General features: G+C 45.5%; 1 protein-coding gene across 1 annotated transcript in view; it reads left to right on the forward strand.

The window, feature by feature from the left end:
- The first annotated feature begins 1,326 nt into the window (after window positions 1–1,326).
- RHEB (Ras homolog, mTORC1 binding) overlaps window positions 1,327–14,938 on the forward strand; it is a 41,596-nt gene continuing 27,984 nt past the window's right edge. Inside the window, exon 1 of the mRNA XM_089673118.1 lies at window positions 1,327–1,696. Coding sequence (XP_089529244.1) covers window positions 1,645–1,696 — 52 coding nt within the window. The 5' untranslated portion in view covers window positions 1,327–1,644. The remainder of the gene's footprint in view (window positions 1,697–14,938) is intronic.

Here is a 14,938-nt window from a genome sequence, read left to right on the forward strand (position 1 = left end):
GAATGACGGAAGGGTGCGTCCCGGGATGAGAGGTGAATGACGGAAGGGTGCGTCCCGGGATGAGAGGTGAATGACGGCAGGGTGCGTCCCGGGATGAGAGGTGAATGACGGAAGGGTGCGTCCCGGGATGAGAGGTGAATGACGGAAGGGTGCGTCCCGGGATGAGAGGTGAATGACGGAAGGGTGCGTCCCGGGATGAGGGGTGAATGACGGAAGAGTGTCCCGGGATGAGAGGTGAATGACGGAAGCGTGCGTCCCGTGATGAGAGGTGAATGACGGAAGGGTGCGTCCCGTGATGAGAGGTGAATGACGGAAGCGTGTCCCGGGATGAGAGGTGAATGACGGAAGGGTGCGTCCCGTGATGAGAGGTGAATGACGGAAGCGTGTCCCGGGATGAGAGGTGAATGACGGAAGGGTGCGTCCCGTGATGAGAGGTGAATGACGGAAGGGTGCGTCCCGTGATGAGAGGTGAATGACGGAAGCGTGTCCCGGGATGAGAGGTGAATGACGGAAGTGTGTCCCGGGATGAGAGGTGAATGACGGAAGCGTGTCCCGGGATGAGAGGTGAATGACGGAAGGGTGTTTCCAGGGATGAGAGGTGAATGACGGAAGCGTGTCCCGGGATGAGAGGTGAATGACGGAAGGGTGTTTCCAGGGATGAGAGGTGAATGACGGAAGCGTGTCCCGGGATGAGAGGTGAATGACGGACGTGTGTCCCGGGATGAGAGGTGAATGACGGAAGGGTGTGTCCCGGGATGAGAGGTGAATGACGGAAGGGTGTTTCCAGGGATGAGAAGTGAATGACAGAAGGGTGCGTCCTGTGATGAGCTTCATAGCCTGGCACAGCAGAGAGGAGTTCTGATTATCATGATCTTTTCTCTCATTCATAAATGGACACCTATATGTCTGCCTTATTCCAGTCAGCAGAAGAATGTCTATAGGAGACTCCCCGCTTCACTCACTCCCAGCATATTCCCACACAAAAAATGTAACCTTCACTACCCCAGACAATGCTAAGCACCAGAGGACGACTTCAAATACTTGATTTATCTCCACATTACGCCATTATAGTGACGCCTGTTCCAGCTGCCTGATAGAGTTGTAGTCTTCCGAAACATGTCCGCCGCAGCCCACGTAGTACAGACCACATTTTCTCTACATGTGGCCACCATGTTTCCCCCCTATAGTTTACAGAACGACATGCTGCGTGATAGCGGCGCCCGGCTCTCCTCCTCCGTGCTGCCAGAAAAACCCCGCCTACCACCAATGGGAATCGCCTGTCGGCTGGCCGCCCCTCCCCTTGCCACAAGAACTGTCCAATAAGGAGATTCCCCGCCGCTGTGTGAGGACGGGGATGACGCAGCGAGTTTTGTGAGGCTCTGGACAGCCGGGAGGGCGGGCAGAATAATAAAAACAAATCCGTGCCGGCGAGGAGAGAAGGCGGGATAAAGAGCCGAGCTGACGCCTTACGTCCAGTGACGCGTAGGAGCGAGCCAGGCCGTAGGTGGGAGTGCGGGACCGGTTCAGCGTTGGTGAAGTTTAGAGCGAGTGTTTGGCGCCCGCCCGCTCTGGTTTTCCTTGCTGTGACGGTGGATGCGGCGCTCCCGGCTTTAAACAACGACAACCACAGTGGAGGCGCCAAGGATGCCGCAGCCCAAGTCGCGGAAGATCGCTGTCCTCGGATACCGCTCCGTGGGTGAGTAGGGCCGGCTGTGGAGGAGACCTGTTGCCCCCCTCAGGTGGTGGCAGCCATCTTGGCACGCGGTGCTGGAAGAAGACATCCACCCACCGCTCCCATGTGCCATGTCTGGGGGGGCTGAGGATGGCCCGGACTATCACATCACCGAGCTGGACAGGCATGGCTGCCATATGGAGAGCCTTGTCCTGCTGATGGCTGGAGGAAGCCGAGCCTTTCACTGGACACATGCTTCCACCGTGCTGTGCCATCCTGGAGAATGGGATCCTGGCATCAGAACTAGGGTTGTCACCTCATCAAACCGAACACATATTAATGACACTGGTTCTGGGGCTGATTTATTGCAGATAAAGCCCTAAGTGGGTGTAATCAGCCCCAGAACCTGGCATTGTGTTTGGTTTTAAAGGGATGAGGTGGCCACCCTAATCAGCACATTGTCATCTATGGCCGTGTTCACACTGCTGTCAGGAACAGGCGTTCTGGTGCGTTTTTACTGCTTTCAGATTGCCTAGTAAAGTAGATGGAAATCTGCAGAGGGGACACAGCTGTTCTCACTTGGATAACCCAGCGTTTGTGTCGCTGTGCGGCGATGATGACGCTACACGTCGGGTCTGGGGGGAGTTGAAGCTGGGCAACGCCTTCCATTCACCTCTGTGGTAACGCACCTGTAGTGGGTATGGCAGGGGCTAATCCGATATGGGTGAGGTAGGGAAACCACTTGGAGGGTGTCTGGGGTGCACCTCAAGTCCTGGCTGACACTGACCGTGGCTTTGAGATCGAGTTACTTCAGTGTGATTGCAGAGCTGCCCATCAGAGTGGCTCGCCAACATCCGCGCCTTTGTGCACAGGTGTCAATGCAAGGCGCATGTGAAATCGCAAAAATAACCGGTTTCAATGTTGGTGTGACTCAGTCACATAGATTTGAACGGTTCCATAGCCACCAATAGAGTGCAGCCTGTCATGTGACTTGGCAAGTCACACCGGTGTGCAGCGGGGTTAGAGAACTACGGGGTTCTTTAAAGTGGAGCTCTGCTCACCCTGTCAGAAAATAAGTCAGCAGCTGCAAAAACTGTAGCTGATGACTTTTAAAAATACAGCCACTTACCTGTCCCACGGTGTGTCCCCCGCAGCCCATTTCACCGGCCGTCCTGGATTCCAGGAGGCCGGCATCTTCAGTGTGGGCACCCGGCTGTGACAGCTTGCGGCTTCCCACTGCTCATGCATGAGTAGCGCTGCACTTCATGAATGGTCCTGTAGCCTTCTGGGACCTGTCATGTGTCCCAAAAGACTAGAGAGAGGGAGGACACTTTCTGATCGGCTGGCAAAGTACCTGTCAAATTCGGGTACCTACTCCCCAAAGGTGCCAATCCTTAATGGGGTGCGTGGGAGCAGTTCTCAACCTCCCTGGCGGTCTGATTATTTCAGATTTTTGGTGCTGAAAGCGGTACCATTATTTTGCATGGAAATATGTAGTTTTTTTATTGTAAGCTGTAATATTTAGGAATAACTCACTGAAATCTGTACGAACAAGAGTCTATTAAACATATGATAAAATTTGAAACACAAAATCATAAATTATAATTTAATAAATAATCATAAAAAATAATATAATAATACATTTAATTCAATAATATAATCAAACCAAAAACACTGAAATGTGAAATATAGCGCCATAATAAGTTCGCACATTGCTGAGCTCAGTCGCAAAATCGTTTTCAGTGTCTGATGACGAATTTCCCCACAAATCATTATCACTCAATTCTGCAAGTGGTTCTGATTTACTATCGCTGTTCTCTAGCTGGTCTAAACTGCTTTTGACGTAAAGGTACACTTTTTGGACGCCATGGACGTTTCTCAGTTTCCAGGCAGAAAGAACAGACAAAATGCAGGCGGGGCGCAGGACAAAGCACTAGGGACAATATGTATGTGAAATTGGTTGAGACAGCAATGTTTTACTATGTAAAATAAAAAAATATTTGAAATTTTTAAATTTCCCGCCGGCGGCGGCGCCCGTACGTCCCGACGTCACAGGGACAGGACACAGAAGCCGGATGCCGGCATCGGTCGGAGGAGATGGCCGGGGACGCTGCAGGGGACGCATTGTGGGAGCGCAGGGTAAGGTAAGTGAAGAACACATGCCGGAGCAGTGCCGCATGGTATTCCCGAGTGTAGCTCGGGGTTACCGCTCTTGGTACTGAAATGTTACCCCGAGCTACACTCGGGAATACCGCCAGGGAGGTTAAAGCGGAACTTCCCCTTTGGGTGGAGCTTCGCTTTAAATTTTTTACTCTAGGTGATGCAGTATCGCTTCATGCTGAATCTGTCCACCACCTCAAGTCCTCATGCACACTGGACGTTTTTACAGCGGCTGTTCTTGGCTTTTGACGGTTTTGTCTCCAGCCAGTAAACCCCCCAGCATGTTATCCTATGTGTCCATGCACACAGACTAATCAATGTTTTTTGGCTGGAAAAAAACCACAGGACTAGTGGGTTTCTAGAGGAGTTTTTAGCTGTAAAAATGCTCTAACGCTGAAAAACGCAGCAAACCGGTGTTTTTGGACGGCGTTTTTTTCTGAGCAAAAGAAAAAAAAACTGCTAAAAATGCAAACGTGGGAAAACGCCGCTGAACACTAATGCAAAAACTCTAAAAAAAAAAAAAAAAAAAAAAAAAGCTGAAAAACTCAGTTTTTAACGACTACACTGCTAACGTTGCCAGCGTTATCAAAAGGTCCAGTGTGCATGAGGCCTAAGGCCTTCACACTGTGTGCAGGAAAACTGATGGATGAACCGTGCACATGTCACTTGGAAGAGACACAAGTTTACATCTGTTTTCATGTCGTTTTTCTGCTTCGAGATATGCAACATAAATTCTCTGCAAGAGCACACAAAACTGTTCTATATGTGCCCTGTACACACCGCAATGTTGATGTCACGTCAGCTTTTTTTTTTCCCTTAGCAGAAAGCCGCATACACGTTGCAGATTCTTGCACTGAAAAATTCCACACGATACCAGTGTTGTGGTGTGAACAGGGCACATCGAGAACAATTGTTTTCTATGTGTTCTTGCACAACCTGTCCCAACCAGGGCACCGCCTGCCTGGAGTTTGCATGTTCTCCCTGTGCCTGTGTGGGTTTCCTCTGGGTACTCCGGTTTCCTCCCACACTCCAAAGACATGCTGGCAGGTGAATTGGATCCTGTCTAAATTGGCCCTAGTATGTGTATGTATGAATGTAAGTTAGGGACCTTAGATTGTACGCTCCTTGAGGGTTAGGGAGCGATGTGAATGTACAATATATATGTAAAGCGCCGCGGAAATTGATAGCACTATACAAGTACCTAAAATAAATAAATAAACCTGTGCAGAAAATCTCACGTTTCTGCACTTGGTGTGAACAAGGCCTAAGACCGAAAACTGAACGATCGAGGATTGCTGATCGCTGAGTTCTCAGCCTTCTGGGAACAGAGCCGGGGACTGTCTGGGTTTTCATTTTGGATAGGGTAAGGGAGGGTTTTTAAACTGTCATATTTTTTTTTATTTTTTTTTCCGCCATAGAGTTCCATTGCGGAGATTTCACTTCCCATTCCATAGCCAAACGGGAAGTGAAAGGAAATTCCTTGGGAACTCCCAGGTCACCAGAACTAGTGTCCCCATTGGAATGTTTCCCCTCTATTACTTATCTGGGAACAACCCAAAATTTGGGCTTTTTTTTACTTTCACTTTTAAGGATAATGGAAACAGGACAAATAGGGTGAATCTCCTTAACGTTGGAGCAGACAGCAATAATAACTGACAAGCATTCTAATCCATCTGCTCTCTATCCAAAACGTAAAAAAAATAGTTTTGCCTTTAGTCATACTTTAAAGTGTTACTAAACCCAGGGCCCTGCATTCACTTTATCTGGTCCCCCACAGTACACAGAACATGGAAATGCAATTGTTTTAGTAAATATATACTGCTAAATAAGTTTTCTCATCAGCAGTTAGAGCAGTCTTGTGACTTCTATCAGTGTCCAGCAGAGCACATGTTAATGCTTCTAGGAGTTTTCATTCTGCTCTAGGAGGATGCAGAACCCCTGACCTCTGTCTGCATGTGATCAGCACAGGGCCAATCGGCACTAAGAAAAAAACCTCTCTAGCAATACACACCAAACTGAGCATGAACAGGGTGACTCCACATGATATGTATTAACAGGAGCTAAGAGGGGGGACACTGCAAGGAGGAGAGGATCAGAGAAGTCAGGATTTTTACACAATGTAGAGGATTAACCCCTTAGGTGCCACAGAGTATAACAAGCATGCTTTACTGCATATAGACTGATTTTACTGTTGTGGGTTTAGTAACACTAAGGTTAAAAATGCTTTGCCTGTGGAACTCCGCTAAATACATCCAGAATGCACGCTAACACTATAGGTGCATTGCTTCGTGTTACGGTCAGCTTTAGAATTTTTAGCAAGTGTGAGCTTTGCCTAACCTTCTAATAATGGTTGGTGCTTGGGAGTGATACTTATCCTTTAGATTTAATACTTTGCGTCATTGATCAGTGTGAGAGAAGGTATAGGGGAAGCGACAGACACAAGTCGACCTAAGTGGAACAAGTCCTTTCTTGAGCCTGATAGGCTGGGCTCAGCAGTCTGCCCCCAAATAGGGGGTCCCTTGGAGAAAGGGGGTCACCCAGATTGAGAAATCTTCATATGATCGAGTCGGTAGGAGCGCCAAACTAACTTCCTCAGAGGTCACTGACCTTTAATGGACAGCAGGGAAGAGCTCCGGAGTGTTCTAATCCTATTCTGAACCCAGGTGAGCGATCCCACAAGGAAGCGGTCGCTGTACTTGGCCAATCATCTGCAGCTACTGTGTTTATAGAGGTGGGGAATGGCTCAGTTGCAGCTGATTGGCCCAGCACAATGATGGCTTCCTGGTGGGGATCGCTCACGTAGGCTCAAACTAGGAGCCAAACATGCCTGAGCTCATCCTTGATGAACTGCTGGACATTTAATGATGGCCACTGTGGTTGGGGGGCTGGAAAAACCAACCACACCCTTAATCAAGACTATAGATAAGGAAAAGGATATTCTGATACTTATTGATAAGAAGCTTCATACATATTCTGTCAAAGGTCACCACCACTGCTTTAGAGTAATGCAAAGAAGACCTGGAATACTCCCCTCTTACTGCATACAGAAACCACCGGCGGAAGATCGTGTAGAGTGATCTTTGGGGGATTGTGTTCTATCCCTCTGCTACATGCTGTAGTTATATCTGCCAGTGTCTGTTACTAAAGGAAATTTTCAAGGATTTGGGGGCTGTAGATTAAAGCTCCTTCTTTGGATAAAGTTGACCCCCACCCATCCTAAGAGATTGTGGTTTAAGAAAAAAAAAAAAGTCCCTTTGGACCTTAAGCTGCAGTGACCCTTCACATTGATCCTTCTCTGTTTACTTTTTGCTTGGGGCCCTATCTTCAGATGTCCACATCAGTGCTTCGATAACATGGGCACTTCTTATTGAATGGCTGGTGGCAGGCTCCTCTCAGGAGCGAGAAGAGGACAGAGATTATCACTGGATGGTGGTTTGGGTGTGACACTGGACTAGTAGTCTCTGGGTGCTGTCGTAACACTGGATTAGTGGTCACTCACACCAGAACCGGCGTTGGGGAGGGACCTTGACAGGGGATTTAGGGAAGTATTGCTGGTGTCACAAGGTAAGGGGGAAAAGATTGCGTTGGGAAGAGTTTTTGGGGTAGAAGAAGAGTCTTAGATGTGGGGTGTAGACCCCTAAATCCTTGTTTAGACTTTGGGGGTTTGGGGAAAATGTATGGTTGAGCTGTGTTTTTAGTGCTTGCCTACCACCCTCCTTAAGTTGCAATAGGCAGCGGAGGGGGATGTTTACATGCCTCGATGCTTTGCAGCCATGACTAGGTTGACCCAACATGTAGCTATCGCCAGGCGACAAGTCTGCCGAACTCTACACATAGAAGTCAATGAGGAAGCACTGCAAACCCCCTCCAACCACGTTCAGTGTGCAGTTGTCAGCTAAAATGGGGTTAAAACAGGCATGGACGATGTGTCAAATCTCTTCCTCACCGACTGCCATTAGCTTTTGCAGAGTGATCCAGAAGCAGATTGGGCAAGAAAAATGTAAATGTCTAAATCTACCCTAGGTTGTTGAGTGTTCCATGTCTTCCTTGCAGGGGGGCACAATATTGTTGCATTTATGCTCCGGGCAGTGCGCACATTGTCTTCTCCTGGGCTCCAGTGCACAGATTACTAGCTTTACAGAGGTGAACAGGAATGCAGAGTTGGGCTCTCCCATTCAATTCTCTAAAGCGTCTAGTTGAAACTGCATATGGAGCACAGAGTGGGAGAAAATTGAATGTGAACTCTACCAGGGGCAGTGTATGGTGGCACCATGATGCAGCTGGGGATGCTAAAAATCTTGTCCTCATGACAGGTTTACTGTTGTCTTTGATCTTCTGGACAATGCAGGAGTAGCAGTCTTGTGCTCTTCCCCCTCACCCATTCATAAAGTGTCTTATTCTATTCACAGAATACACAGTGCCTTGAAAGTATTCATACCCCTTGAAAATGTTCCACATTTTGTCATGTTACAACCAAGAACATAAATATATTTTATTGGGATTTTGTGACAAACTAGTCACAAGTGGCACATAACTGTTAAGTGGAAGGAAAATGATAAATGGTTTTCAAATTTTTTCAAATATCTGAAAAGTGTGGTGTGCATTTGTATTCAGCCCACTTTACTCTGATACCCCTAACTAAATCTACTGGAACAAATTGCCTTCAGAAGTCGCCTAATTAGTAAATAGTCCACCTGTGTGCAATTTAATCTCAGTATAAATACAGCTGTTCTGTGAAGCTCTTAGAGGTTTGTTAGAGAACATTAGTAAACAAACAGCAACATGAAGGCCAAGGAACACACCAGACAGGTCAGGGATAAAGTTGTGAAGAAGTTTAAAGCAGGGTTAAGTTATTAAAAAAATAAAAAATAAAATCCCAAGCTTTGAACATCTCGCAGAGCACTGTCCAATTCATCATCCAAATATGAAGAGTATGGTACAACTGTGAACCTAACAAGATATGGCTGTCCACCTAAACTGACAGGCAAGGAGGGCATGAAGCAGCCAAGAGGCCCATGGTAACAGCAAACGTGGAAGAAGGTCCTCTGGTCAGATGAGACTAAAATTGATAGTTTTGCTTTTAGGCCAAAAAAAAAACATTGCACATCACCCTGAACACACCATCCCCACCGTGAAAGGTGGTGGCAGCATCATGTTGGGATGCTTTTCTTCAGTAGGGACAGGGAAGCTGGTCAGAGTTGATGGGAAGATGGATGGAGCCAAATACAGGGCAATCTTTAGAAGAAAACCCGTTTGTCTGCAAAAGACTTGAGACTGGGGTGGAGGTTCACCTTCCAGCAGGATGATGACCCTAAACATACAGCCAGAGCTACAATGGAATGGTTTAGAATAAAAGCATATTCATGTGTTAGAATGGCCCAGTCAAAGTCCAGACCTAAATCCAGTTGAGAATCTGTGGCAAGACTTGAAAATTGCTGTTCACAGACGCTCTCCATCCAATCTGACAGAGCTTGAGCTATTTTGCAAAGAAGAATGGGCAAAAATATCCCTCTCTAGATGTGCAAAGCTGGTAGAGACATCCTCAAAAAGACTTGCAGCTGTAATCGGGGGCTGAAGGAAATGCACACCACACTTCTCGGATGTTTATTTGTAAAAAAAAAATGTGAAAACCATTCCTTCCACTTCACAATTGTGTGCCACTTTGTGTTGGTCTATCACAGTGGTCTCCAAACTGCGGCCTGGGGGCCAGATATGGCCCTTTGCTTCTAGCTGGCTTTTGGGGCACTATTATATCCACCGATACCAGCAATGGGGCATAAATGACTTCAGCGATGGGGCACAATTCCTTCCGCTGAACCAATGAAGAGGCACAATTCCCTCTGACACTAATGATGGGGCACAATTCCTTCCGCTGAACCAATGAAGAGGCACAATTCCCTCTGACACTAATGATGGGGCACAATTCCTTCCGCTGAACCAATGAAGAGGCACTTTCCCCCTGCACCAATGAGCGCAAATTCAAAACGGGCCTGATCTCTGCTAGCACGTGCCAGAAAATGTTGATGACTCTCATATGCAGCAGAGTGCCAGTACTAGTGCCGCTCTACCTTCTGGTGAACTGGCGAGCACCAGCAGCACTGCAGTATCACTTGGTGACGTGAGCCCCATAAATGCAGTACAAGCTGGTGCGGTGGCAAGCACAAGTATTGTCCCACAACCACCAAGAATTTGCACACAGGCCTGTAGAGCCCCTAGTATCTTTCCGGATGTGTTTGCAAATCCTGATTGGCAGCCTAGAAATTCTTTAGCACCCGTACTTACCCCATTCACTGCCCAACCTAGAATTCAGATGGAAACGGCAAATTTAACTACTAAATTTAACTAACTAACTATATATAGATATATATAGATATATATATAATTTTTTTTTTTTTTTTTTTTTTGGGGGGCCTAGCCCTCAACATGAGCATTACTAAAAATTAATGAATTGCGGTTGTATTGGTCCACAGACCTGATTCATCGTATGCCCGTGTTCTCTGCTGCCATGGCCAGGCATAGATATGAGAGTACGTGTTCTATGGATTTCAACGACAATACACTCTGTTGTCCTCGAGGTGACCCTGAATTTGACCGGCTCCACAAAATTCGGCCCCTCTTAAATCGCCTTAACCAAAAGTTTGCAGATGTCTGTACTCTCCAGCAAAAAAATTGCGTTTAGTCCCTTATTAATTTTTCTGGCCGCCTTGCATTCAAACAATTTTTCCCCAGCAAGCGTGCCAGATATGGGGTCAAGATGTATAAGACCTGTGAGAGGTCAACAGGCTATACATATGGTTCAGATTTACAAGGGAAAAGATAGTCATGTGAAGCTCCCCGGATGCCCAGTCTACATGGGGAGTAGTGGCAAGATAGTTTGGGACTTAGTGTCATCCTTTTTCCATATGAGGTACCACTTATACGTGGCCAATTTTTATTCAAGCGTGCCACTATTTAGACATTTGTACAATTGGAATTGGCGCATGTGGCACTGTGCGACCTAATGTGTGCCCATCATTAGAAGTGGGTGGATGCAAGGCGGTATATTCTAATGGTGGGCACACCACACACATTTTCTGGTAGAGATTTCTCCTTTTTTTTTTTTTTTTTTTTTTTTTTTTTTTTCATTCAGACCACAGTCTGCATACAAACAACAAAAAAAACCCAGCATATACACCCAAGGACCAGCAACTTACTGGTACATCCCTGGACTTTGGTTCTACCAGGATGATGCCTATAGCTGTAGGCATCATTCTGGTATCATTTTTTTTTTTTTTTTTCAGCCGATGATCAGCTTTCATGTAAAAGCAATCCTAGTGGCTAATTAGCTGCAGGATTGCTTTTACAAGCAGCTGGAGACTATGCTCCCCCCTCCCCCTCTGCCTTCCACGGCCTTCTCGGGCAGTTCCATGCCATTGTGGGAACCTGAGAATGCAGCCGGTGTTTCTGCCAGCTGATTGGAGACCAGAATGGTGCCAATCATCTCTCTAGTCTAAGAATTCGGAAGCTACAAGCATTTCATCACTTCAGTTTCGCAGGATATAAACAGCGCCATTTGTAAATTGGGAAAGCATCTGATCAAACCGATCTTGGTGAGATTAGATGTAAGGGCAGAGGAGATATCTAGAGTCTGATAGACCCCAGATTTCTCAAAAAAAGAATATGACAATGCCCATTGAAGTTATAGGGGATATTTACATTCCCTGTGATGGCATTAAACGTGATTTTAAAAAAAAAATGAAAGGGACAGTGTAAAAATGAAAATGATTTTGTTTTCTTTCTTTTTCCAAAAACTCATGGCAACAAATGAGATCTGCAGAATACTGACCATGCTTCTTATCAAATTCCTTGGGATGTCTACTTTCCAAAAAGGGGTTATTTTGGGGGGGGTTTGGTGCTATCCTGGCATTTCAGCGCCTCAAACTGATAGGTAGTGAGGAAGTGAAATGAGGACGTTGCGCACCTTCAGGCTTTCAAAGCGGTCATTGGATTTCAGACTCCTGTATGTGGCTGGGTTCCCAAAGTGTCTCACACATGTATCCCCATACTTGGTAGAATGTAGAACTTAGTAGCAGAATGTACTTTGGGGTGTAATTCCACATATACCCATGGCTTGTGTGAGAGAAACATAATTTAAATGACTAAAAAAAAAAAAAAAAGTTTGTAATTTTCCATAAACTTGTGGGAAAAAAAACTAAAACTTTCATGGACTCAATATGCCTCTCAGCAGATAGCTTAGGGTGTCTACTTACTGAAAAGGGGTCATAATAATAATTTTTAGGGTGTTTGTACTGTCTTGGTATTTTAGCATCTCGAAAAATGTGATGGGCAGTCAAAGTAAAAGCTGTGTAAATTCCATTATCTATACCATAGTTTGTAGACTCTATAACTTTCACACAAAGCAATCCATATACACTTACTGGGATTTTTATTTTACCAAAAACATTTTGGCCTAAATTTATAACTAACTTTGAGTTTACTATATATTTTTTTTTTTTTTTTTTTTTTTTTTTTTTTGTAGCTGAAAGTAAAAAATATAGTTTTTCTTCAAAATTTTTGATATTTTCTTGTTTATAGCTGAAAAAATAAAAAGCGCACAGGTGATCAAATACCACCCAAAGAAAGCTGTATTTGTGTGAAAGATGTAAATTTCATTTGGGTACAGCATTACATGACCGTGCAATGATCAGTTGAAATAGTGCAGCGCCGAATAGCGAAAAGAGTCATGGGGGGGGGGGTAAATCCTCAGGATGGCAAGTGGTTAATATATGTACCTGGTATTAGACTCATCAGAAACGTGGATTGTTGAGGTAACATACACTTTTTAATATTGATGTGCCGGTCAGCGGTTGGGAGGGAGTTCAAAACGGGTCATCATAGGTTTTTCTGACTAGGGGAGCAGTACATGGCAGTATTTCACATATAAATGTGTGTATTTCCATTTGAGTAACCAGTGTTGTGTGTATTGCAGCTCAGTCACTGTAGATGTTCATTGTAGGGCCCAGTGTTCACACTACAATGCACAGAAAGTAGGCTTTGTGTGTTGGATGTAACATGGCGTACTACACACTTTACTACAATGGCTATGCAGCACATCTCAAGGCCTGATCTGTCTAATGCAGTGCACATGTTTTGTATATTGCAGCACAGTAGCTGGTGTAAATGAGCCCTCTGAAGTGCTGACCTCAGTCACACTCAAATGTTGTGATGAGTTATGTAGAGTCATTCCTGACCTGCTAACCTCTCTGCTTTTGCCCGAGTTATAATGCGTGTTTTAGCACAGATAATGGAGGGACAGTGTTAAATGTATGTTATCTGTGCAGGCTGTCCATAACTTCAGTAGAATGCAGTAGTGCGGGTTATATGCTGCTGCCTCAAGGTATTGAACTGTTCCTACAAAAGCATATTAATCAGGTTGTGAGTGCATGCATTACTTTGTGTTCAGATACAAGACATCCCAAAAACATACATGAGCTGAAACCATTAAAATACTCCTAGCTGCTGCCCAGGTCAGTGAGTGAGGTTTCTTGCCAGTAAATGAGGTGTCATGGAAATATCCCTACACCCTTTTCAATGACCGTTTTATGTGTAAATTATTCTAAGATACAGGAATGTAAAATGTCGAGTAGTGTTCCTTTTAAAATAAGATGCCAAGTTTTGTAGATTTCCCCATATTGGCTACTGTTCCCCCTCAGTTGTATGATCTAGTTCGGGGTCACCAAACATTTCAGTATGAGGGCCACATTGTGAATTTTACAGGCTGAAAAGTAAGCGCTGTAAATTTAATAAAATGTAAACTTTTATTTTTTAAGCCCTGTGTACCAGCAATTAGTCGCCCAGTCAAGGACTGGTCAGTATAGGGAAGAGGTAGAACCTGACAGACCACATTTACGCAGTGCTTGCTCTCCACTTCCTACTTTTAGTAGCCAGTCAGAGTGCACATTCAGCTATCAACTTCTTAAAGCAGTAGTAAAGCCCACTGTAGCTTTTCTTTTTAGGGCCCCCTGCAGGTATATGCCATAATGTGCTAACATATTTGTGATTATGGCAGACTTGCCTTCCAGTGCTGGGGTGTGATCAGTCCTGTGGGTCCCAGGAGCTTCCAGTTTTTGGCTGCCTTCCTTCTGGGTTTTGTGTCTTCAGTCAGTTGAATGGCTGGAGAATGCACATTGCCATGACACAAATTGGGGGCTGTGAATGTCTGGCTTGGTGTACACGATGGCTGACAGGCAGGAAGAAACTTTTATGACAAGAGACTGGCAGGGTCTCTTCTGTTATAAATATACTGCCTGTCAGAAATATTTCAGAATGTAGTTTTACTACCACTTTAAAGTGGTTCTAGAGGCTAACTTTTTTTTTTTTTTTTAGCATAGAATGCTTGAAGGTAATAAAAACTTCAATGTGCAGCTCCCTCCCCACCCAATACTTACCTGAGCCCGATCTTGATCCAGCGCTATGCACGAGAGCAGTGGCTCTCCCGGATCATTGGCTTCTGCTGCCATCAATCACAGCCAGTGAGGATGGGGTGGGGTCGAGCTGCAATCTGTCTGATGGACACAGAGACGGCCCAGGAGCGAGCATGCACAGGTGCCCCCGCTCCCCCAATCAAGCGTGGGGTGGAGGGATCAGGCGAATAGGGGCTTTTCTGTATAAAACCATTGCACAGAGCAGGTAAGCATGACATGTTTGTAAAACAACCCATTCAGTTTAAAATTGAAATGAAAGACATGCGTTCGTACATAGGAAAAAAAGTATCTATTTTTAGTTTTTATATCTATTTAAGTGCTCACTTACCCTCTGTTCTCAGCTTTATAGGGAGCTAGGAGAGGAGAAACAGCAGCCCACTGGTCTTCCAGTGAATGGCTGTGCAAGGGGAGCATGTTAGCACAAATCTGTTAGTGGAGAGCAGGCTGATAGTGGGGTTGGTTTACTAAAGCTAGTGATCTGGTGCAACTCTGTATAGAAACCAATTGGCTTCCAGGTTTTTATTGCCAAAGGTTAATTGAACAGGCTGAAGTTAAGGAGCTGATTGGATACCATGCACAGCTGCACCAGATTCTTAGTGCACCAGTTTTAGTTGGGGCCAATTCGCACTGACTTGCTCTAAAA

Source organism: Staurois parvus, unplaced genomic scaffold, assembly GCF_062004578.1.
Source record: "Staurois parvus isolate SC_StPar_1 unplaced genomic scaffold, SC_StPar_1.0 ptg000136l, whole genome shotgun sequence".
Classification (NCBI taxonomy): domain Eukaryota; kingdom Metazoa; phylum Chordata; class Amphibia; order Anura; family Ranidae; genus Staurois; species Staurois parvus.